Genomic DNA, 24921 nt, shown 5'->3' with positions numbered 1-24921 from the left:
GCCTGGCCAGCCCCATCCTGTGGTCCCTGTCGCTCCCTTGTGAGTGCTGCCGTGGGTGCTGATTGCTGATGAGGAAATAGCCTGGCTAGATCTGTCACTGACACCCTCCCTGTAACAGGAACAACAGAGCTGAGGCCTCCCAGAGTCCTTTACAGGCAAGGGCAGCACTGTTCACTTAGTTTGGGGAAGCTGAGGCACGGGGAGAAGCTGGTATTGATGCTTAATCCAGACAGGTCATATCAGTGTGGTGGAGGTTAAAATCTCCACACAGAGCTGGTCTAGCATGACCCATTTCTAATGCAGGACTAAACCTGATAGTTTCAACATCCCCTGTGTGCTCAGCAGCTTCTAAATACAGGGCACAGGGATAGGGGGACTTCAGAAAAAAAAACCAATAAAAAACTGGGACTCACCCAACAGTGCAGTCCCCCAACACCACTGATGAAAACTGGTCTTGTGGGTCACCCCATGCAGAGCTGGGTGCTGGAGAGTCTTTTCCTTTTTTAACACCCTGAACAAAGTGGGTATCTTAAAATATTGATTTGTTTCTAAATATGTTTGGAAGGATTTTGAATAGCGTGCAGCTAATTGGTTTTGTCTGGGGTGGGGTTTTCTTATCTGTTGTCATCATTACTCTGGTGTGAGAGCTCTCTTTTAGGAAAAAAAAAGTGTGTTTTTAAACAGAGTGGAGTGATTGAGATGTAGAAAGAGATTTCTGCTGGGATTTCCTGAGTGCTGCCGCTTGCATTATGTGTTTTGCTCCCAGGGTGGGGCAGGGGGGTGTGTGGGGAATCCCGTGCTTTCTGAAAACATTGGACTTGTACCCACGGTGCCTTCTGGGGATATGCAAGCTCAGATGGTCCCTCCTGGGGTCCCCTGGGAGTGAGGCTGCAGGGAAGCAGTTCCCAAATGGAATTTCAGTATGAATCAGTCCTTTGCATTGTTTCTGCCTTCAAGGAACCGTGGAGGAGAAAATCTACTGGGGAAATGGAGAAGGTACATTTTCCTGGGTGAGGAGTGCCCCAGCCTCCCCAGCAGATCCCTTCCCCTCCACATCAGTGGGATCTCACATCCCCTGGCAAGGACCCTACATGCACCTGGATCTGCCACTCCTGCTGCCCACAGACACCTGATCACAGGAAGCAGGACTTCATTTAATGGCTCATTAATTATTTTTTCCTCAAACAAAGGCTGCTCATCTTCTAGTCTGCTGTTCTACCCTGCTAGAACGCTGGAGAAAGCTGCAAATATTTCAGCTTTTCCACCAAGACAACCCCAGAGTGCTCAAGGAGATACTGTTCCAGCTGGAAAGGTTAACATTATTTGTTCCTATTATTTGTGTTGTGACAGCTCACAGAGCCTTAATCGCTCTCCTAATGCAATTGCATTAAGGTTATTCACACACACGGAGCGTGGATCTCTGTCAGAGCGAGCCTCCAGCCCAGCTCCCAGCTCGCAAACCTGTGCCACATCCCTCCTGGGGTGCTTCACCACGGAGCACCTCATCCCCCCGGCCTCTGAGCAGCTCCAGGTGGAGCCACAAACCTCCCTTGCATTCCCCTGCCAGGGCAGGGAGGATTGGGTTTCTCCCCGTCTGCTGCCGGAGATGGGTAACAGCCTGAAAAGAGCTCTGCCTGTATTTACATTATACAGTCCTGGCACGCAGCGTGTTTATTAGGAAAAGCGATCCTGCTAGGTTAAACATTACGTACAGAGGTTTAAATTAAATTATAGGTGGGGTCGGCAGCTCTGCTTTTTATTAACATTTCCCCCGGCTTTGCAGTACGAGCCCCCGCGCTCATCCGTGCGCGACTTGTCCGCGGTTCTCCGTTTGGGGTGAAATTCTCCCTGCTGCTGCTTTGTCTGCTGCTGAGCGCTGATTCCAGCCCTCCCAGGGAAAATGCACCCTTGTGAAAACCTTGGGGGAACGCCAGCTTTGGAAATGACAGAGTGGGAAGTTGCCCTCAGCTTGGCCTTTTTTTCCACGTCTCCCTAAAAAATCTGTAGGTGCGGGACCAGGCTGGGATCAGTCTCCCAAAAGCAATAAAGCATCATCTGGTGAAGAAGTGGCTCTTTGCTAGGGATACTCCTTTGCATCCTTGATCCTGAGGGACTGGTGTGCAGGGATGCCCAGCCCAGGGCTGCATTCCTTGTGGTGTGGTCGACACCTCTGTGCTGCTGGGCATGTCACCAAAAACTATTTCAATATGCACATGGGCTGGGTGGCAAAAACTAGTTCAGAGGCAGCACCTTGCAAGTTTTGAGGGCTTGACCTGCCAGAAGAAACAGCTTTTTGTGTGGTTTTTATGTTATATAATTTAAATCATCATAATATATACGTATATTATCTAATCTATAATATCATTATATTTAAAAGCAATAAAAAAATGTATATTCTTTACTGTTTATATTAAAATGTATCGTATAGTTTTGTATGGCGTATCTGTAATATACAATACATATTTTATATCTAATATAAATACAAACATTACTCCACACGTTCTACGTATTTTTAGCCTCAATACTAGCATGCTGGAGGGTTCATACTGAAATAATTATGGAAAACAATATTAATTTTCCCACTTTGCTCTTGAACTCCACTGGTACAACCTAGGAAGCAGTGTTCAGCCCAATTGAGCCATAATCAGCTTCACTTTTTATAATCATACACTTTAGCTGTGATTTTGTTTTTTTTTCCTTTTTTGACTGCAGAAGGAAAGATTTATTTACTGGAGGAAAACGTAGTGATTGGATTGCCAGTAGGGAAAATATCCTTGCTTTTAGATGTTCCCCTTGAAAAATACACATATAAATATTTGCAAAATAAGCGCCATTGGGATGGATATTAAGCTATCCCATGGCTGGATTTAAAAAACTTCTCCAAACTGTGTGGGAGGTTGGATGTGTGCTGGCCTCGGAGACCCTGGCAGGGAAGGACAGAGTGCCTGGGTGCTGCACCTCTGGCAGCATCACCTTCTGCGATGCTCCTGCTCTAAAAGAAAGCTCCTGAGACACCCTGTGGTCAGTGCAAGAATAAAAGGAGAGGAAAATCGGCTCCAAGAGGGACTGCATTTAAGCAGTATTGTCCCACACTTCCAGGCTCTCAAATCCCAAATAATTTCCTTATTTGCAGGCTGGAATAGGGCTGTATTTATTTAATAATCCCAGATTTAGTTCTGTGTAGATAAGTTCCTGTATTTAGAATCTTGCTCTTTACAAATACATGGAAGGAGGTTGTCGCCTACTGGGGGTCGGTCTCTTCTCCCAGGGATCAAGGGACAGAGCAAGAAGGAACAGCCTCAGGTTGTGCCAGACCAAGTTGAGCTTGGAAAATCAGGAAGAATTTCTTCACTGAAAGGGTTGTCCAGCCCTGGCACAGCTGCCCAGGGCAGTAGTGAAATCCCCATCCCTGGAGGGATTTAAAAGCCATCTGGATGTGGCACTTGGGGACATGGATTCATAGTGGCCTTGGCTGGGGGAATGGTTGGACTTGATGATCTTAGGCCTTCTCTGGCCTTAATGATTCTGTTTTTGGGTTTATTCCAGGGATTTTTTTTTCCTCCAGTTTAAGCTGTTTTGAACTCTCTGGGATGGTCTGCAAACTGCTGACATGGAGGGCTCTGTGTGTGTGATTTTTCAGTGCCCGGGAAAGAGGAGTCGGACGTAAACGTCAGCCTGCAAGACCATCCGTACATTGGGAGAGGCCCCAGGATGAGCTCCCCACATTCCCATCACCTCCTCCCCTGATCCCAATCAGGGAGGCAATCCCAAAAAGAGCAATCCCAACCACACCCCTTCCGTCCCACACCGCCTGACCAAGCGCCTTTTCTTTTGCAGGCAGGACAAGCTGAAAATCCACATGCGGAAGCACACGGGGGAGCGGCCGTACCTGTGCATCCACTGCAACGCCAAGTTCGTGCACAACTACGACCTGAAGAACCACATGCGCATCCACACGGGCATCCGGCCCTACCAGTGCGAGTTCTGCTACAAGAGCTTCACCCGCTCTGACCACCTGCACCGCCACATCAAGCGCCAGAGCTGCCGCATCGCGCGGCCCCGGCGTGGCCGCAAGCCAGCGGCGTGGCGGGCGGCCGGCCTGCTCTTCGCCCCCGGGGGCCCGCCCGTGGAAAACAGCTTCGTGATGCCGCCCACGCTGGAGGAGATGAGCAGCCACCTCAGCAGCACGGCCATGTGCCTTCCCGGCCCCAGCCCCAAACACTTCCTGAGCGGGGCCAAGACCCCCTTCAGCCTGCAGGAGCTGGAGAGCCAAATTGAAGAAACCCAGATGAAGCTCTTCAGGCGGGCCCAGATGGACATGGAGAGGAACGCGGGCATCTTCGCCTTCGCCCTGGGCCACAATGAAAACCTCGCTGCCCAACCCTTCTTCCCTCTGCCTGACCCTTGGAGCACAGGCTTCAGTGGCTTGGCGGGGCTTGGCCACGTGGCTCCCATCTCAGAGGCCAGCAACTAAACCTGCTCCCGGTCCCACCATGCGTCTGCTCCCATCCCAACGAGGCAGCCCTGGGGCTCCCACCTGCCCTACTGCATCATCAGGTTCCCAAGAAGCTCTTTGTCCTCTCACTGCCATGTCCTGCCATGGGGCTTGGGGCACGGAGCCATCCCTGGGGCCAGCAGGGATGGGCAGTGCCCCGTGGCGACCGGCACTTTAGACTCTGCACTTGGCTTTGGGACCGTCGGACACTCACTGTCCCATCCCACCACTCATGGCTCCATCTGGGAAGGCCAGGCCAAGACTGCTGCTCTCTTCAGCACCCCCAAAAATGTCACTTGCCTTAGTCCAGGGCTCGGCCATCACCATGAGATGGCTTTTCTGTGGGAAATGTTCCCTACTTTCCCCCACACGGAGCTCACTGGACACTGACAAGCTGTCCAGACTTGGGTTTGTTATGTTGCATTCCTTGGCCCTTTTGGTCAAAAGGACTTTGCTGTTTTCTCTCTGCTTTTGTTTTCTTTTCTTCTTAATTAATTCCCATGTCTGGCAACAATATTTATTCTACAAGGGATAAGGGGGAGGTCTAGCAGCCTTGCTGGGAGAGAGAGAGAGAGGGAGGATCCTGGCCACTGCCTTTCTCAGCAGTATATCAGATTTACAGGGCTGGTGAAAGCCCTGATCTGCAGCATGAGTTGGGACCTTAAAAACATTAAGAAAAAAAAAACACAAAAAAAAATTAAAAAAGGAGATAGAACACCTAGCGCAAAGCTGGGTGGAAAAGGGGGATTTTACTTATTTTGGTTCTTTAGCTATTTCAAAGTTTCAAAAGGAGAACCAAAGCCTATTTTGAGTATTTTAACTTCAGTTGCTTGAAAAGGTGAAGGAAAAGTTTTGGAAAAATCAGTAATGTTTCGATACTGAGCTTTTATTAAACCCTTGCTTTGAAAAAATGAACCAGTGGGAATTTTGAAATGAAAAAGTCGTTTCAAACCAAAGAGTCAGAATTCGCTGCCGCTGACCATTCTGAAATGTCTGGGGTTCTGTCTTTAATTCCCTCAAATTCTTACGTGATAGTGAGAAAAATTTACAAAACACGTGTCCCCAAATCTGCAGTGTTGATGGGAAAAGATCAAATATCCCTGCTGCTCGTCTCAAGGGATCTTTGTGGAAAAGAAGTTCACTAAAGGTGTCCTGATGGTGATACCGTCTACTTGCAAGCAAGCAGAAATGCTGTTTCTTCACTCTAGTTGGTTCAAAAGACAAGGTGGTGAGATATGACAGGGTTACTCCAAGCCAAAGGTCACCCACGGTGGCCAGCAGGTTTGGGGTGACTCCCCAGCATCCCTGCAGACCCCAACCTGGCCACCCCATCTGGTAATTCTTTCAGGGCAAAAAAAGTGGCTGGTTGGCTGGAATTGCCCTGTCCACCTCCTTCAGCCCCAAATCCATGAGCTACTCTGAAGGATAAAGGCTTTTGGTGGCCGTCTGCCTCTCAAGGCTCCTCCTGGATGAGCCGTGGGGGGCAGACATGGTGGGACCCCAGTTCCACCGCGGGCTGCGGTGGGTGGCAGTGGTTGTTTCGCACGAGACCAACACCTGGAAATGTAAATGTTACAAATTAGGGCTTTCTATTTCTCTTTTTACTGTGACCTTTCTAACGTCAGCAAAAATGGAAGGGAATGCGAGGACCGCGGGTTCATGAGTTTTTTGGTTTTTCCATCAGTGAGGCGGTGGCTGGATGAGAATCTGCCCACCAGAGGCAAGGAGGGGGACACAGGGAGTCCAGGGTTCCACAGCCCCCAGGAGGGTGTGAGGGACTTCTGCTCTGAGACCACCCATAGCAGAATGGTCCCAAGGAACCGCCCAACACTCGACTTCCTCCTCCAAAAAGAAATTCATAAAGACTCCACGTGCAACAGAATTCAGTGGAGAGAAAAAAAAAAAGAAAGTAAGAAGAAAAAGAAATCTTCTTAAAACTGCATCAAACTTTTTCTTTTTAATCCACATCAACTTCTTAAACAAGCGACGTTTTGCAGATGATTGGTTCCTTCAGGTGTTTTTTTGTCTACAATTTGGAGTCATTGTAAAATATCCAAAGATGCTGAGTACTGTATGATCTGCAAGGACTTGAAGCAAGGTGTTTTTTCTGTCTCGGTTTGTTTGTTAGGTCAGTTGGGTTCTTTTTTTTTTTTTTTTTTTTTCCTATATGTCTAAGTGGGGATAAATCTTTGCAATTTTTCTATTTATAACTATTTTTATGTGATTGCTTTATGTACAAAACAATGGAAAAAAAAAAATCAAAAAAGTAGAGAGGAACACACACGTACACAAACAAATTTGCCTTAGTTACTCACGGGACAATCACCCTTAACTTTGATGCTAAAAAGTGAATGGAAAAAAAGAGACTAGATCATTTTATGTATTTATTAAACTGTATTAATTGATGCTTTTAAATTATTAGCAGGACTTGATTCTCTTGCCTGTGGCCATGGTGAAAAGGCAAAGCCGCCGCGGTTGCTGAGCTGCCAGCGCAGCCATCCGCAGGCCTCAGCTCTTGTGGATGTTTGCCTGACACCTTTTGGAAAGCCAGAATAATCACTTATGAATTAAACATCGAGCTGGTATGGGCTCCAGCCCGAGGGGCTGTCGGTGTTGCGATGCTGATGACGATTTTGGAGTTAAGGTTGATTTTCCCGCGTTGGCGCTGGGTTGGGTAGGGCTGGAGGGAGCTGAGTGCTGGCAGTGATCATGTTTTGGGGTGTAGAGGGATGATTAGAAAAAACCCTGTTTCTTCCCGTTTTGATGTTGTGTGGTGAGTCCAGGCCACAGGTATCCACATGGGAGCCCAGCCGAGTGTGAAGGTGCCTTCCTGGGGATCTGCTCCCGTTTCCCAACCAGGACGGGTGTAACGAGCACCAAACCTCGGGCTGGAGGAACACAAGTCCCAGCTGATGCTGTGGTGGCTTCTTGTTCATCTCACCCCAGCTCCTTTGGCCTGGCTGCAGCAGGGGTAGCGTGGGCAGCAGGGGAGGGGGGATTGTGCCCCTGTGCTCAGGTGAGACCCCACCTGCAGAGCTGCCCCAGCCCTGGGCAACACCAGCACAGGGACGTGGAGCTGCTGGAGCCAGCCCAGAGGAGGCCACGCAGCTGCTGCCAGGGCTGGAGCCCCTGTGCTCTGGAGGCAGCCTGGGAGAGCTGGGGCTGCTCCCCTGCACAAGTATTCAGGCTCCAGGGAGAGCTGAGAGCCCCTGGCAGGGCCTAAAGGCAGTTTAGGAGAAAGATGGGGCAAGCATTCAACAGAGCCTAATGTGATAGAACAAGAGGAGATGTTTAAAACTAAAAGAGAGGAGATTCAGTCTAGATAGAAGGAAGAATTTTTTTACAATGAGGGTGGCAAAACACTGAAACAAGTTGCCCAAAGAGATAGTGACTGCCCCTGGATCCCTGCAGTGTCCAAGGCCAGGCTGGACAGGGCTTGGAGCAGCCTGGGATAGTGGAAGGTGACCCTGCCCATGGCAGGGGGTGGGACTGGATGACCCTTTAAAGTCCCTTCCAACTCAAATCTTCTGATGATTCTATGGTTCTTTGAACACAACTGACACAAACATGAGCCCTGTTAATTCATGTGGCCACTCAGAAATTGCAGAATTCCTTTGTTGTTTCGGAGTGAGGTGCAAAAGCCTGGAAAACGAGCTCCAGGTAGGAATGGCTGAACTTGTCCCACATTGTTCAGCCATTTGGAAGCGAAGTAAACAGGTACCCTGTGCCTACTGAGACACCTACATGTTGTCCTGCAACCTGCAACGTGATTTCCAGCCTTGCTCTGAAGCCATCCTGGCCCTGGAGGGAGGCAGGTTCTGGTGGAGGGTGATTCACCCCACCTACGCTGGACCTCCCAGGGCTGGGATGAATCACCTTTGGGCACTTCTCTGCTACCTACCAGCGTGCTGTGCTTTCCCATAGCTCACTGAGATAAGGTCAGCCACAGGGAGGGATGTTCCCACCACCACCGCTCCCTCCTCCCTGCTCAGCTCATGGGACAGTCCCTGGAAAAGCCTTTCCCAAGAGGAAAACAGGGACCAAGGTCAGACAGATTGTTTTTTCCCCAGTCTGTTTTAACTGGGAATGCAATGAGAAATAAAGGTCCATGTCAAGCCTCCCCAGCCTGGGGACCAGGGATTCAGGCTCATGGTTGTACACCCTGCTGCAATCCCAGTAAAACATCCCAGGTTCTTACAGCCACAGGTCACTTTCCTTCCTTTACAGAGAAGGACTCTACAGCATCAGGTGCTCGGGCAGGGGTCCAGATCTGCAGGCAGAGTCCAGAAATGTGACTTGGGAACAGAGAAATACCAATGCCCCTTACAGGGCAGGTGATCCATTGTTGAGCAGCTCCTCTGTGTTTGGAGCCTGCAGGACTGTGGCAGGGCCAGCCCATAAACTGTGTGTTTCTGAGCACAAAAAAAAAAAAAAATCCACAAAATGAAAATTGTGTGAATAACTTCTTAGCTATTTAAATACACTTATAACTTCCTTTTTTCAAGTCTTGTGGCTGTTAACCCCATTTTATGCTCACATTCTATTTCACTTACAATGCCAGAATGACAGCAATAACAACAACAACAAAAAAAAGAGTTGGATTTGCAAGGGGAGGGTGAAAAAAAAAAAAAAAATCTGAAAATCGCTCGGAGGAGCTGTGCATTAATCAGACACATGGGAATAATGGGAAGAAACCAGCTTCTGTAAATGCTTGTTAGCAACAACATATGGCTACATGCTTGCTCCTGAACAGCTGCTGTTATCTGCTGGAGTATCCAGGCTGAGGAGGGGGAGCAGCACTGGGGTGATGCTGCGCACGCAGGGTTTGCTCAGACCAGGTGTTGCTGCCAAAGGAGCATCTCCTGGCATGAGTGGCAGGGAGCTGGATGGGCAAACCCTTTCCCTGGGCTCAAAACCCTTTGCTGAGCATTGCAAGATCCTCTTCCTGCAGTTGTGCAGAAGGAAATTACATGCAGAAAAAAATATTTGTGTTGTGAGAAGGGAAGAAAGAGCCTGCAGTTTGGGAAGTGAAAGGCTTTTCCATTTGGCAGTCACCTGCAGGAAAAGAAAGGAATAATTTTGCAAAGTACAGCCTAAAATGTTTTAGAATTGAATGTGTCAGCAGGACTCCTGGCAGCACCAGTGAGGCCGCAAATGCTGCCCCAGTCTCTGCTCTGCTCGTGCTCTCCCTGCAGCCCCCTGGAACCTCCTATGCCCCCCATCCTTTTCCATCCATTTTGGAGTGGATTAGTGTTTTATTTTCAGTCTCAGTGCCCTGAAGCTGGAATACTTTGTGGTTGCAGAGGAAACTTTTAAGGTAAGAGAGTACATGAAGCAAGACCCCAACCATTTCGTTTTAAGAAAATGCTGTGTTTGGCAGCAGGTCACCCGTGGCTGGGTTTTTAAGATCTGCCTTTTGGTACCTCTGACTGTGTGCATCTATGTTTGTTTCCAAGCCAAAAACAAAAAGGGAGGAACTGAGAAAAATCCCTTCTTGTAGAAGATACACCCCATGTAGTCCAAGCTTGAGTGAACTCATCCCCATCCCACCTCCCAGCCCCACCTCTGGGATCTCCAGCAGAGGGAGAGAAAATACCTGTGGCTTGGAAATACCTTTTCCTCCCTGTGTTTTCCTATGTTGAACCAATGTTTTACATGACTTGCACTATTTGCTGTAGGGCAGGATACTGTTTAGGTTTCTTTGTTCCAGTCTCTTGTTTGGTTGCGACTCCTCTTTGGCGGTCCTGTACACGTACCTGCTGCACATCTTACACCCCTGGAGAAAATAAACTGTTACCTGAAGCAGTGAGCCTGTCGTGTGTCCTTAGCGCTGCTCTGGGGCTGGGGAGTTTGGATTTCAGCATCAGATCAGTGGTTGGGCTTGGTGATCTCGGGGGGGTCTCTTCCAACACAAATGATTCTGCATGATGAGCGGGCTGCCGGAGCATTTTCTGGTGGCCCTCCAGGGTGATCCTTCATGTGGCATCTGGGCTGCCACCACGAGGGTGCGGGGGCTGGGAAGCAGCCTCTGGTGACAGCGGAATGAAATTCTGTGTGTGGGACAAATATGGGTGTAAGTGCAGTTGCTGGGGTTGTGCTTTTCCCGCACATCTGCTTGCTCGGCTCCCCGCACACCCGAACTTGGACTGCCCTCCTGTGGTGGCCTGGAGGCAGCTCGGGGACAGCCGAGGGCTGGGAGCCACATCTGCAGCTCTTCTGGGCATCTCAGCAGCGCCAGGACATGCAGCACCCTCCGTCACCTCCCGGCACACCCAGCCACCTGCCAGGAAGAGGAAATAGAAACCTCGGCCACATCCAGAGGGAGTTTAATGGTTGGACTTGATGATTTCAAGAGTCATTTCCAACCGAAATGATTCTGTGATTCTTAGGAATTTTTTACACCTCCATGAAGCAACACCAAGTAATAAGGCCAGTGAGGCTGGGAATATGCCACAATTGTTGGTGGCTTCATGGGAACCCTGATTTTTAGGGAATTATTTCTGAAGGGTAAGCCAGTACTGGACCCCCCTGATGCCCAGTGTGGCCTCAGCTGATATCCCCCTCACTTCCCCTCATGGTACCACTAATAATTTTGCTCAGTTTGGGCAAGTAGAGGTTTCAAATGAAAATATTATGTAATTATATAAAATTCATTTCCTTAGGAACTGAGACTAAAAAACCATAAATGCAAATACCAAGGAAGAAGACAAATGCTCAGCTACAACCCCCAAAGTTTCATTTTTATTTCCTTCTTTCTGCAGAGATGACACTGACTGAGATGTCACAAATCCGATCAGGCTTCCTAATAATTCATGCAGTGCCTCGAGCCTCAGGGGTCATCTGAAATTCAGGCAGCTAATTTGCAGGCAGGAGATGCAAAGCCAGACCAGGAAGGGGCTGAGGTTTTTAAGGACAGACCCTGTCTGTCAGCTAAAACCTTCCTCTGCTCTTGGGTAACCTCTGGCAAATCCTTATAGGGATGGCTGTAAACCTGCCTGTCTTTAAGGTGTAGCTGTTAACTCAGTTTCCATAGTGAATAGGACAAGGTTGTCTCGCTGGGACCAACTTCTGCGATGTTAGCTGGAGTTTTGCATCGTTGGGGAAATATTTAAGGCTTCACCCTTGAGTTCTCAGAAATGGAGTTCTCGTTTAGGCAGCTTCTATGATATTTTTCTGGAGGTCTTGATGATATATTCATGTAAATCAGTTGGAAATACAAAGCCCTCACAGCCTTTCTGAGACAAGATCCCTGGATCTGAAGTGAAGGTGAGCAGTGATTTGTTCTGGGTGTTGCTGCAGGGGTGTGAGCCAGGCTGTGACACCCCAAAATTTGAACACAGGAGCTGGATGAGAAAAGTGAGCAGAAGCTCTGTGGGAGATGGAAGAAAATCTCCTGTGGCCACACCTCCAGTGCTGGGACAGCTCTGGGCCCCTCAGCACAGGAGAGACCCCGAGGGGCTGGAGCGTGTCCAGGGCAGGGAACGGAGCTGGGGAAGGGGCTGGAGCCCCAGGAGCGGCTGAGGGAGCTGGGAAAGGGGCTCAGCCTGGAGAAAAGGAGGCTCAGGGGGCCCTTGTGGCTCTGCACAAGTCCCTGCCAGGAGGGGACAGCTGTGGGGGTCAGCTCCCAAGTGACAAGAGGAAATGCCCTCAAACTGTGCCAAGGCAGGTTTAGGTTGGATATGGGGAAAATTCCTCCATGGAAAGGGCTGTCCAGCCCTGGCACAGCTGCCCAGGGCAGTGGTGGAGTTCCCATCCCTGGGATTTGAAAGATATCTAGATGTGGCACCATGGGGACATGGATTTGGTGGACTTGGCAGTGCTGGGGGAATGGTTGGATCTGATGATCTTAGCGGCTTTTCCCACCTAAATAATTCTGTGATTCTGTGAGCCAGGGGCAATCATCACTGCTGGAGCAGCAGTCCAGATGCAGATGAGCTCCTCAAGCAGCTGCCCAGTGCTCTTTATGTTCAGTCAGCTCAGCTTATGACAGAGATTTGGAGCTCCAAACACTTGGGATGATTTTTCCCTGGAGTGAAAACGGCCAAGCTGGATTGTATATACATACATACATACATATATACATACATATATATATATATATACACACACACATCCATATATTTGTGTGTATGTGTACATATGTATACTTTCAGATAGATTCAATAACCCTAATACAAGTGTGAATGCATTCACAGATGTACGTACATCTCATATGCATTTAGCTGTTATCCTCACCAAATTTTATATAGAAGACAACAGAATTTCTCCTTTGGGAGGGGAAACTGAGGCATGGGGAGGCACAGAGATCTATTCACAGTGCCTTTTCAGCACACAGGCATAGTGTTTGTGCTGCTAGCCTGCCCTTTACACAGGTGCAAATCATCCCTAGGGAGTGCTGGGCCTTGGCCAGGGCTTCATCAGCCTGTAAAATTAAATGTTAGGAAGGACTACTCCCAGGAAACCACATCTCCTTGTCTCCAGCATCCCTGTCTGGTTCAGCTGGCCACTGCACAAATCACCATCCAGCTGGTGAGGATGAAATTTGGAGCGAGAGAGAAAAATAAAGTAACCAAGAGAGGGCGTTTTTTAACTGAGAGGAGCCGTGCCAAGATGAGCTGGTGCGAGCCGCACGGCTGCGGCTGCTTCAGGACATCTGTGGTAAAGGTTTGTCTCTGAGGGTGCAGGAATCTCTGCCAACACCACACCCCTCAAAAAATCCCACCAGCAGAGATAAATGCCCACGTCCCTGGTGATGCTCTGAAGGAACTGTGCAACACTGGGGGAAAAGGAAACACGGCGATCATTCCAAATGCCAGGGAGGAAGGAAACGCCTTCCCCGACGTCCCTATAAGCAGCATCAGAGTAAATCCCAGCAGCAGGGAGGGTCTGCAGACCCTGCCACCAACCCCCCTGATCGGGCAGGGATGTCCAGAGCACGGGATGTGGCCGTGTCACACATGTGGGTTCCTTGTTTGCAGCCCAGGCCTGCGGCCGCCGTGCGAAATCCTGCGCCGGCCTGTGCCAGCTGCTGCGTTAACACCCCATATGCCCAGCCATATGCTCCATCCATGCAGGGGGTGCTGGGTGGGCCTCCAGGGGAGGAAAAGGGACATCCCAGCACACTGGGAGCAGGTAGGGTTTAGGTAGGCCTTGGGGAGCCAGAGGCATGGGAAGGATGCCCGGCGATTGTGAGAGATGGCATGGGGTGAATGTGTCTGTGCCCAGCAGCAGCACAAGGGGACTAGAGGGTGCTAGGGGAGTGCTGAAGGGCACCACAGGTCTTTTGCAATTGGTGCCTGGTATAATAAAGCAGCTAAAATCTGAGCAGGAGGATGCTAACAGGGTGCAGGAGGGCGCCACTGACCCTTTGCAATGGGTCTAAATCTGTTCGGCAGCCGGTTGCACTTTCAAAATTTACTATGAAGTGGATTTTGAGGACACCAACAAGCTTTGAAATATGTCGTGGTGGAAATCAGAGGGTGCTGGGTGTTGCTGCACATTGGGGCACAGACTGCCTGGGTGGCAGCAGCAGGGTGGATGGAGGAAAGGGTTTCAGCTCATCCAGGTCAGACACTCTCAGCAGCACACTGGTGTTCCAGCTCCTCCTGCAGTTAAGGAGAGAGCAATGCCTCTCGAGTTAAACGTCTGGAATGGGTCACATAACCACACTTCTGAAATGCTGGTTGCTCTCCAGTGTCAGGAGGTGAATCTGTCCCTTCTCATGCCCTGCCCACTTTGGTTATCCCGGTCCCTTGCACCCAGCATTCAGAGGTTTCACCAACCACCACTGAAGATCTCAGCAGGTTTGAAAGCCCAGGATGGGATACAGCACGGTGCTAAAGGACACATTCTCTGTAGGAAACAGCAGGTTAGAGAGGCAGGAGGCTGTGGATGCACCCAGAGCTCTCATGTGCTGGATGAAGGGCTAATAAAGGACGCCACCAGCTGAAGATCCATGGGTTCAGCCCAAATGGCTTGGGGTTGTTTGGCTGTGCTGTTAATCCCAGAGCACACAGAGACAGCAGCATGGGATCTGCACCATCTTCAAACCATACTATGGGGTGAATGTGGTTTTTCCTGCATTCTCGGTAGCTCAGACAGGTACAGGTGTGGGAGAGAGAGAGAGGATACCAGCATGATACAAGAGGTTGCTGAAAATGCTTGAAAAGACACTTTTTGCTCTGAAAATTCAATTTATCTGGACAAATTAGGGTATTGGCCTCAAACAAAACTGGGGACCTAAGCCTCATTACATTTAATAAACCATCATGTGTTCTCTCCCATCAGCCTGCACCAGGCACTCCGTGATTTACAGCCCATAGCTGTAACCTGAGCCGTCTCCCTGCTTAGAGAGAAACTCATTTAATTTGAGTTCAGGTCTGAGGCTCCTTGAGGGAAGGCAGCTAATCTTTCTGCCTTAGCTCCTCTATTTGTAAAATGGAAACGGTGACTTTATCCATCTTTGTGGGCTGCGGTGGAGCTTATCGTTTAATCTGAGACTCTGCTGTGCCTTGATGAGGGAGCCTGGTGAGAGAGGCTGTATTAGCTGTATTGTTTGGGATCCTGGTTCCCTGCTAGGGCTCCCAGGATGTGGAGGGATTTGTGAGGGGAGAACAGGAGGGAGGATCTGGGGAGCTGATTTCAGCGTCAGGAGAGCAGGTACAGGTTCATCCCTGAGGAAGAGTAAGGAGCTGCTTGCTCAGGAAGTGATGGGGAATTCTGAGTATAGGGAGAAATTAATCTTGCTGTGGCCTCAAACCCATTTGGGCCAGCCCAGAGGAGGCCAGGCAGCTGCTGCCAGGGCTGGAGCCCCTGTGCTCTGGAGGCAGCCTGGGAGAGCTGGGGCTGCTCCCCTGCACAAGTATTCAGGCTCCAGGGAGAGCTGAGAGCCCCTGGCAGGGCCTAAAGGGGCTCCAGGAGAGCTGCCCAGGGACTGGGGACAAGGCCTGCAGGGCCAGCACCCAGGCAATGGCTTGCCAGTGCCAGAGGGCAGGCCCAGCTGGGATATTGGCAAGGAATTGCTGGCTGGGAGGGTGGGCAGGCCCTGGCACAGGGTGCCCAGAGCAGCTGGGGCTGCCCCTGCATCCCTGCAGTGGCCAAGGCCAGGCTGGACAGGGCTTGCAGCAGCCTGGGATGGTGGAAGGTGTCCCTCCCTGCCCATGCAAGCCTTCAGCTCAGTCAAGGCAGGAGGACAGAGCTGTTGTTGTCTCTGCTGGTGCAGGACCAAAGCCTGAGAAGATCTGCATCTGCATGTTGTCTTCCAGTGTCTTTATAATTCATGATGGTCTGTCTGAAAGAAGCTTCTGGCAATGTGTTTTTGTTACTGGTCTTAAAATAGGTTGCAGAAGAAAGGTTTCTGGAACATAATTCATTTTACTGGCTCTTCTGCACCAAAATTAATTGCAGCCATGTTTATTGCTCCAGCAAGTAAAGATGAGTTAGATAAGGAAATTACTTTGTTTAGGACAATGAATAATTTATGTCGCAAATTCACCAGAACCTTGAAATTTGAAGGTCTGGGTTTTCTTCCTTCCATGTCCAGGGAGAAAGATTGAGCCATAATCCTTGTTTGTGACAAATATTTTATGATTTTTTTTTTTCCATCATTGCAATCATCTCTTCAAACTTCTGTAGAACAAAACATGGAATTTCTCTTGTAGGGTGCCTTGGCATCCAGGTCATTTCTGTGTGTGGTGGTCAGAGGTTTAAGGAATAACCCATTCTGTCCTAGGAGAAATATCTAATGCACAATGAAACACACAATTGGCTACAGAGAGAGTTTTGATAGCTTTGGTGGCTCATGAAATCCTCTGCTGAGACAGGGGTTGTTCTGTGTCAATCCCACAACTCTTAGTTGAGCTGGAGGAGAAGGTTTTAGAAAGACACCCTAGAGCATCTGTAGTGGTTTAAGTTCACTGACTTGAGTTTTGAGGATCAGAGATTGAAAACATCCCAAACTTTACTAGAAAGCCACAGTTTCTTTCCCAAACTGACTTTTCCAGGCTGTGGGCTCCTGATGAGTATTTGAATCATAGAATATCCTGAGCTGGAAGAGACCCACAAGGATGATCGAATTGAACTCCTGGAATATTACTAGTATTTGTGCCCCAGGAAAACAAATCTATTTTTTTTCCAAAGGGGTTAGAGCTGCTGTTGAGACTTAGTCTGTCCCTGGGGTGGGCACAGCTGCCTTTCCACCTCCCTGAGAGCCTGCACAGCTGTGGGCTGTGTCTCAGGATGGGAGCTGTATGGGTTTGAAAGCCTTTTCCTTGGAGATGGATGGTGCATATCGGTTTATCAGTCTGGTCTGCTCCATTCTGGAGCAGAGCTGGAGGGCTCTCAATCAAGCACACATTGGTGTCCCTTGGATGATCCCTCACTTCAAAATGAGGAGGGTAGGTAGGAGGGAGAGACAGAGAAAGTCAGAAACCGTAACTTCAAAGACAAGCTGGGATGGGAGCCCGTTTCAGCTTCTGAGAGGAAAAACAGGGATGGTTTTCATTAGTGAGAAGGTAAAACACATGGCTAGACGAATAGCAATGCCCTTGCATAGCTCTCTTCTAGTCCAAGGAAGGACAGTTGTGGGGGACACTGGCATCCTCAGTGGAAACTGTTATGTCTTGGGAGAAAAATCTATTTATTTTAACCAACTGAGAAATAGGCTTCAGCCTTGGAGTGGCCCCCTTTTTGTGACACCAGGGCTGCTGCTTCTGCACAATAGGGGACTCTGATATCGAACCAAGGCTAAAAGAAGGGACTGAGTGGGGGCAGAAGGACATCTCTGAGGCCTAATCTGCCTCTGCAGGAGCTAACACTGCTCTCAAGAATGCAAGCTGAAGGCTGGTTATCCAGATCTCAGAGTCTGAGGGGAGGTCACCAGCACATCCCAGCTGCGACAGAGTGCTCTCTGTACCATCCAGCATGGGCAGAAGCCCTTTCAGAGCACGCAGAATGGGTGGGTGGGAAATTGCTGGGAATACGTGTATTTTTCAGAGGCACTGAAAGCAAAAAGCAGCAGTGGGATCATGGTGTGGAGAGAGCAGGCCATGGGATGGCAGAAAAAACCCAAGCTAGATAAACCACAAGTGCTGAGTGTGAAGGGGCAATGGGGAGTGATGCCACTGCAGTGACTCGGGTGGTTTGTCCAGGGTCTGACAGATGATGACAAACATCAACAATGGCTGAAAATTATTATTTACGGCTTGACTTTTGGATGTGGATACCTAAAATGGGATTCAGCTGCCTGATTTGGCAGTGCTCTGGTAGCTCTAAGTATGGCCCCTGTGTTTGTTGCTGTGTGTGTTGCTCTGGTCAAGCCTGAGCTGTGTCCTGAAGCCCTCAAAGGTCCCTGCTTCTAACACCCATCCTCACATCCAAGACACAGCCAAAGCAAAATACAAATAATGGTGGGGAAAAGGAATCTCACTGTTTTCTAATTTTTTTCCTTTTTTTTTTTTTTGAAGTACAAGTTTGCTGGTGTTGCTTTCTTTACTTGTAGGTACAAAGAAGGCAAAAGTGTGTTGTCCCTCCTCCCCACCATGCACTTTCCCCAATTTGCAGGTCAGCATTCATCCAGCAGCTGAATTTTTGTCTCTTAAAAAGGCAGAGAGGAGGGGAAAAAGTATGATAGCTAAAAAGACACCTGTGGATCAGTCACAAGCAGACAGAGCTGGAGGCTGCTGGGGGAGCAGTTTTCACTGGCAGAAGTGACCAAAGTGGGCAGCTTTTTCTCTTGCTTTGTGTTGAGACTTGTCAGGCAGCTGGTGAGATGGTCTCTGTGCTGGAAATTTCTGTCACAGGAGAGGTAATTTAGCAGCTGCTGAAGTGTGCTAGCCCTCAGCTTCTCCTGCCCTCCTGGACGTGGCCTTAAAAGCCATCTTCTGTGTGTGGGAAGATGGGAACACACTGGCTCCTCCAGGCTGGTACCCTGGTGTCCTGATGAAGCAGCTTTGAGGCTAAAGTTTGGCATGTGTCAAGGACCGAACACCGAATTTTCAACTGTGCTATCTCCCAAATCTGCTAACCTCATCCATGCTGTTTGCCTCCTTCCACTCAGTATTTCCTCCAGTGTTTTTAATTCCCATTTACTCTAGCTTTCAAAACTCCACCTTGGCTACAAGAACAGCCAAGACTGCATCATGTTAGTTAGAAAATGGTAGGTCACGACTTCTTGAGCCATCTGGGGGATGTGGAAGCTGAAGCAAGGTCTGGGCAGTGTCTGACATAACTGTGCTCCCATGGGCTCACACTTTTAGGTCATCCTGGGAGGGGTCAGGTTGGAGGGCAGGGGGAGAAGTGGATCATCACTGGGAAAAAGGTGAACACCTCTCTTTTTTTGGTCTGAGCAGGCCATGGTTTGCACAGAGGCTTCAGGCCTGGGGAGGATGAATGTGCCAGCTGACTGCAGGATCAGATTTTGGTGCAGGGGCACTTTTTACAAAAGCACACAGTGACAAGAGGGAATGCTTGCCAACTGACAGAGGGCAGGGTAAGATTAGATATTAGAAAGAAATTCCTCCCTGTGAGGGTGGGGCGGCCCTGGCACAGGCTGCCTGGAGAAGCTGTGGCTGCCCCATCCCTGGAAGTGTTCAAAGGCAGTCTGGCTGGGGCTCTGAGTAACCTGCTCTGGTGGAAGGTGTCCCTGCCCATGGCAGGGGGTTGGAGCTGTATCATCTTTAAGGTCCTTAACAATCCAAGCCACTCCAGGATTCCCCAGCAGCTGTTGGCCGTGGGAGGCACCACAGGCACAGCCCTTGAGTCACCACTCCTTGGGTTACAGGTTCTTTTTTCTTCCCTAAGACTGAAATCACAGCATAAACCAGAATACAGTGAGTGCAGACTCAGGCTGCTGCCCTCCCTAGGAGGAGGATCAGTGTCTTTCTGATCACTCCTTCTCTCTGCTCAGCCACAGGGAAGTTCCACAAGTGCTCCCCCTTGCTCTCATCCATCCAAGGCTCCTCAAGACCATGGAGAGGACAACAGGAGGGCTGAGCCCATCTCTGAGTGAGAGGCAGAGCTGCAGCCCCTGACACCACTGGCCAACAAGCTGCTACATTGTGCTGGGGGGGCTACAACAAAACCCTGTATGAACCTCATGCCCCTCTTCACAGATGGAATGGTTTGGCTGGAAGGGACCTTGCAGATCATCTCATTCCACACTTTGCCATGGGCAGGGACACATTCCACTACACCAGGTTGCTCCAAGCCCCATCCAGCCTGTCCTGGAACACTCACAGGGAAGAGCCATCTTCAGATATGGCCTGATTCCACTTCTACTGATGACTCCAGTCTACCTTTGTGCCCAGGCACAGCAAGCTCAGCCCAGAGCTTGGCCACTACCAAAGCATCTCCCACTTTCACTGTGTGGCATCAGTCCTCAGATGGAATTTCCAAGTGCTGCCTTGCTGAAATGGCTTTAAACAGCATCTTTGGGCTGTGTAAGATCACTTCAAGGTGTCCATCAGAAAGGTGGCTGCTGCAGCCTCAACCACAACTCATCTGGGTCCTTCCAAAACCTGATCTTCACCTGGAATTCTCTGAAGCAGCCAAGCTGGCAGATTCACAGACAGAGGTCTAGTAAGGGAGCAGCTGGGGTTACATGAGCACCCAGCTGTACACTGCAGTTTTTTCAACACTGTAAACTAAAATCAGGGAGAAAGTTTGGCTTCAGTCAACCAAGAGAACAGATTTAAAATTCAGTATTTAAAATCACTGCAATGTAAAGTAATGCTCCAATGAAAGCTCATGAAATACATTTATTCTGAATTATATGAAGCAAAAAGGGCTAAGCTATAATTTCATTCATTGTTATTAGGTGGATTTAGATTACTTGCTCACTCGAGATTAGAGATTTGAAATACATGGCTGAAATCCTCTTTCTAATCCAGAATTGCTAAATCCTTGGGTATTTCTCCACAATCATGCTTTGATTTGCATCTGTGTTGATGTTCAGGACATAATTTCAGTTCTTTGCCAAATATTTGTTCCTTTCTTCTCCCCTAAACATAGTCCCTGGCTTTCCTGATAACAAACACTGTAGACAAACCAACAGCACCAAGGTTCCACAGCCTCCCAGCATTTCAGATTTCACCATGGTATTGAAATTATAAACTAAAAGCAAAAGAGAACTAACTTTATTGAAAAAAAAAAGTGCCAACAATGGGAAACAACTTGAAAATGTGGTTTTATTTTCTTTTTGAATTTTAGAAGATCTATATAATCATAGACTGGGTTGAGTTAGAATTGACCTTAAACATCATCTCATTCCAAATGGGCAGGGACACCTTCCAGTGTCCCAGGCTGCTGCAAGCCCTGTCCAGCCTGGCCTTGGACACTGCAGGGATGCAGGGGCAGCCCCAGCTGCTCTGGGCACCCTGTGCCAGGGCCTGCCCACCCTCCCAGCCAGCAATTCCTTGCCAATATCCCAGCTGGGCCTGCCCTCTGGCACTGGCAAGCCATTGCCTGGGTGCTGGCCCTGCAGGCCTTGTCCCCAGTCCCTGGGCAGCTCTCCTGGAGCCCCTTTAGGCCCTGCCAGGGGCTCTCAGCTCTCCCTGGAGCCTGAATACTTGTGCAGGGGAGCAGCCCCAGCTCTCCCAGGCTGCCTCCAGAGCACAGGGGCTCCAGCCCTGGCAGCAGCTCCAGTGTGCTGTTGCAGTACACAGTAGACATCAAGTACAGACTTGACAAACCTTCTTCCTTGTACTGCAGCTACCAGGGATGAATTCTAACCTCTGTTCCCAGTTGCTGGGTCCCTTTGGCTCTGCCTGCCCACGAGTGGTTGCTGGGTGTGGGGATGTGTCAAAGGAAGGAGAAAGCAGGCAGAGCTGGTGCCCCAAGAAATAGGAGCTAAACCTCAGTTGGATAACTGGGGTGGCTCCCATTGTGCTAACAGGGTTATGCCAACTTATGGTAGGGAAGGTTTTTTTGGTATTTCATCTTTTTGGAAGGGGATTTCTAGACCCTACTGGTTCTCACTAAGCCATTTCTCTTGGTGTTAAAGTAGTTGGGGAACTCCATGAGGTTCTGCCTGTCTGCCCCTATCTCTGTTAGGGGAAGAGGTGATTATTTCTGGGTGCTTGTGTGATATGAATCCTTGGAAAGGTGGAGCAGATTGGATTTCAGGTTGCACAGTCAAGGGGGAAAGGCATCCTGTCCTGTGACTCTGCTCACTGAAGTTTCACCCAATGGAAACTTCAAAAAGTGTCCCAAATTTTTACTTTGGGTCAGCAGGACGTCACTTCACGTTTACTATCCTAGCAACTGAACCTCACATGAAGAGAGGGAGCAAGGAGTGGTGCTCAGGGACCAGCTCCGAGGGACGGTGTTCAGGCAGCTTCTGAAATGTGGCACTCAGCAGCCTGCTCATTAATACTGCTGGAAAAGGCATCCATGTTTTCCTATGTAAAGTAAAATAAAACCAAGAACTGTGTGAGGAGGGGGGAAAAAATCCCAACCACATTTTGTCCAAAAAAAAAAAAAGAAAAAAAAAAGAAAAAAAAAAAAAAAAAAAAAAGAAAAAATCTGGTGGAGATCTACCTCCAGCCCTTTTGGTTTTTCATCAGCCTAAACAAATGCTTGGGGTGTGAGTTTGGGTGCTGCCCAGAGCTGTGACCACACTGGCTGATGTTTCAGTCACGTCTGGTTTCTAGCTGCTACCTGCTCTCACTCAACTGATTTTTAACTCGCTCGGCATTTTCCGTGCGTGCAAGATGTTTGATTAGATCCCTTTTGTTGCGTGTGTGGAAATAAAAGGCCAGCCAGGAACAGACAACTGATTAGGCATTAGGTGAGGTATAATCCTCCCTAATCACATTTCTAAACGTGGTAGTTGGAGGTGGGATTAGAGTTATTAACATGCGGACAATAAAGCATATAATTTATTTAACAATTACTGGCTCTTTGTGAAGGGGGAGTTTGTGTGAGATGCAACCACACACCAGCTCCTTCATCCCATGCAGGATGGAGCTGCTGTCACTGACAAAGCTGGCAGATATTGATGGCTGTCCACTGACATGAAGGGCAGCAAAATCATCATAAATTCCTTCTCAGGACCTCTATAGGAGAACACCTGACATCTAGATATTAAACTGTACAAAAATGGGGGGGGAAAAAAATCAAAAGGTGAAAAAAATTTTACTGAAGTTTCCTAGGCTTCTCTTCATGAGCACACTGAAATGCAAATGTACAATAATATAAAAAGTTGTTTAAAAACTTGCAGGATGAAGAACAGGAGGCAAAGGCAACAGCTGGCAAGCAGTGATGTTGTGCAAGATCAGCAAGGAAGGGAATTCCAGAGCTCCCAGATCAATCCCTGTCCTGACCTTGTCATACAGTGACCATGTCAGTTTTCCCAGCTATGCTGGGCACTATGTTGTTACACCAGAGATTTACATGCCTGGTAGAAATTCTGGTAATCAACAGATTTGTATTTTAATTTTTGAGTTTATCATGCCTACCTTTGGAGACCTGAGGCTTCATCTTGTGATTGTGCTGAGGATGCTTGGGACAGCAAGGCTTTTTCTCAGTACCTTAAAAAATCAAAACAAAACAAAAAATCCCAAACTTGAGAAAACAAACAGATCCAAGCTTGAAACTTTTAGAAACAACAAAACCTCCAACACTGCACCCCAGCCTGTTGCCTAATATAGGTATTACCCTACTGAAGGGTAATTCCAAGTGGCTCCAAGAAGGATGTCAGGTCTGCTGTGCAGCAGGACAGGATGCCAAAGCCTGGGGGACATCTCAGCCTGAACCCAGCACCAAGCAGATGAAGATGAGAAAACCCAACACACAGAGCTCTGCTGTCCATGCTCTCTGATTGCTGCAGTCCTGGAAAAGCCTGGGCCCTGGGCCAGTTGCTCTTTACAGACAAGTTTTGGGCATGGTTTGGGATGTAGGTCAGGCCAGGGACCATTTGCAGCAACGTTTTCCACATGCCTGCCCTGTTTGGAAAGTGGAAAGTCTGGCTCTGTCTGGGTGTTGCTGGTTCCACACCAGCTGTGTCTCCGGCTGCGGTACCAACACCATGCTCTGCTGATCTGCTCACACTGCAGCAGGAGGGGGAAAGTCAGACTGCTGTGGCCAGCCTCAGACCTGGTTCCAGGTTTAGACCCTGCAGGTTTAGACCCTTCATGCTCTGCTGTCTGTCTGGAGCCAGACTTGCAGACTTGAAGCAGCCTGAGGTATCTGAAAGTTAAGAGGCTACATTTATAGTCAGCACAGAAAAATAGAGGGAATTCCTATTATTATTCATGTCATCCTAAAACAATCTTTAAAACAGGCCAGATGAACTGTCCTCTAGAAACTTTAGGATGAGTAAGTTAGACTTTGATGTCTAACTTCTAACATTTGGTGAAGTGCATCCAACCATCTGTCTGCTAGGATTTGGTGTTGGAGATAGCCTCAAGGCACCCTCAAAAGCCAGCAACGGCCTAGCCTGTAAATCCCACAAATACCCCTTTTTTTTTTGGTACATATTACAGAGCAAAACCATGTTACAAATATTCTTGCAAGGGAATGAGGCTGGCCCTGTTCCCCTGATCTTCCTCCTCAATGGTTTGTTCTTGCCACAGACAGCGGCCATGCAACGCAGCTCCTGGCTCAGAGCACAGAGATCTTCCACGTAAAGCGTTCTGTGAGAGACCTGGCAGCCTCACCAGCAGCTGAGCCTGTAGCTGGGTCATGTCACAGACTTGAGCCATATCAGACGCCAGTAAGTCTTTGTGCTCAGAAAAGGGCAAAAAGACAGGAGAGGAGAATGGCAGGATTCATTCATAGGGACGATCCTATCTATTTGGATTTTAAATGGTGCTGGCATAATTCACCCTTCTCTGCTCCTCACTCTTTTGCTGGGAAGCAAGCTAAGAAGAGATACTGATGTTCTGTTTAAAAAAAGATTTTTTTTTTCCAAGCCACTAGCCTTAATTTTTAAATGGCCTCAGAATGTAAATTGTCACAGATTTCCTTCTGGCTTTATCTAGCAGCAGGAGACCACTATCTACTGTCATTAGCTGTTAAATAAGTGCAAACTACCTGTAACAGCAGCATTGCATGTGCCTGGGGAATTTGTGTAAGCCTGAGCTGATGACAGGTATGGACTTTGGAAAAAAAACCCCAAACCCTAGAACATCTTAAAGAGGCAGAGTTGATTCACTGAATTGTGTCTTCATCTGAAAATGTTGTACTTCCACTGACACAAATAACCTCGGAGATCATGACTGAAAGAGGATTCACGGGGAAAATATTCTCCCCTATCATTTTGTTAACTTTGAGCATTTGACAGCACATCACTGCGTCTAGACAGTTCCAGGTAGGCTGACAATCAGCTGTCTGGCACTGACACGTGGTAGGTGAGACACTGCAGGTGCTTCTCCTCCGGATCAACTGCAGGAGAAATAGCAGGAACATCAGCTGAAGGATGAGAAGAC

The 24921-nt window shown here is 48.7% G+C and overlaps 1 protein-coding gene and 1 long non-coding RNA gene across 12 annotated transcripts in view; one reads left to right on the top strand and one right to left on the bottom strand.

Moving 5' to 3' along the window:
• Window positions 1-6910, top strand: part of ZBTB7C (zinc finger and BTB domain containing 7C) — a 150448-nt gene extending 143538 nt beyond the window's left edge. For 8 of the 10 annotated variants that reach the window (XM_086870079.1, XM_086870084.1, XM_086870081.1 and 5 more), the window contains one exon: window positions 3838-6350. In XM_086870079.1, coding sequence (XP_086726205.1) covers window positions 3838-4474 — 637 coding nt within the window. In that variant the 3' untranslated portion in view covers window positions 4475-6350. Of the gene's footprint in view, window positions 1-3837 lie in introns of all 10 variants that reach the window. The other 2 variants (XM_086870085.1, XM_023943912.2) reach the window with 1 other exon arrangement.
• The window catches only part of LOC111941094 (uncharacterized), a 28755-nt gene continuing 10467 nt past the window's right edge, over window positions 6634-24921 (bottom strand). Inside the window, exons 3-5 of one of the 2 annotated variants that reach the window (XR_015281221.1) lie at window positions 22951-23022; window positions 10293-10545; window positions 6634-9550 (exon numbers count right to left, since the gene is read on the bottom strand). This is a non-coding gene — a long non-coding RNA (uncharacterized LOC111941094). Of the gene's footprint in view, window positions 9551-10292; window positions 10546-20660; window positions 21892-22950; window positions 23023-24921 lie in introns of those variants that run through there. The other variant, XR_015281220.1, reaches the window with a different exon arrangement.

The sequence above is a fragment of the Cyanistes caeruleus genome, chromosome Z (assembly GCF_971803275.1).
Source record: "Cyanistes caeruleus chromosome Z, bCyaCae1.hap1.1, whole genome shotgun sequence".
Classification (NCBI taxonomy): domain Eukaryota; kingdom Metazoa; phylum Chordata; class Aves; order Passeriformes; family Paridae; genus Cyanistes; species Cyanistes caeruleus.
Note: the sequence above shows the minus strand (reverse complement) of the source record. Positions and strands in the feature narration are given on the sequence as shown.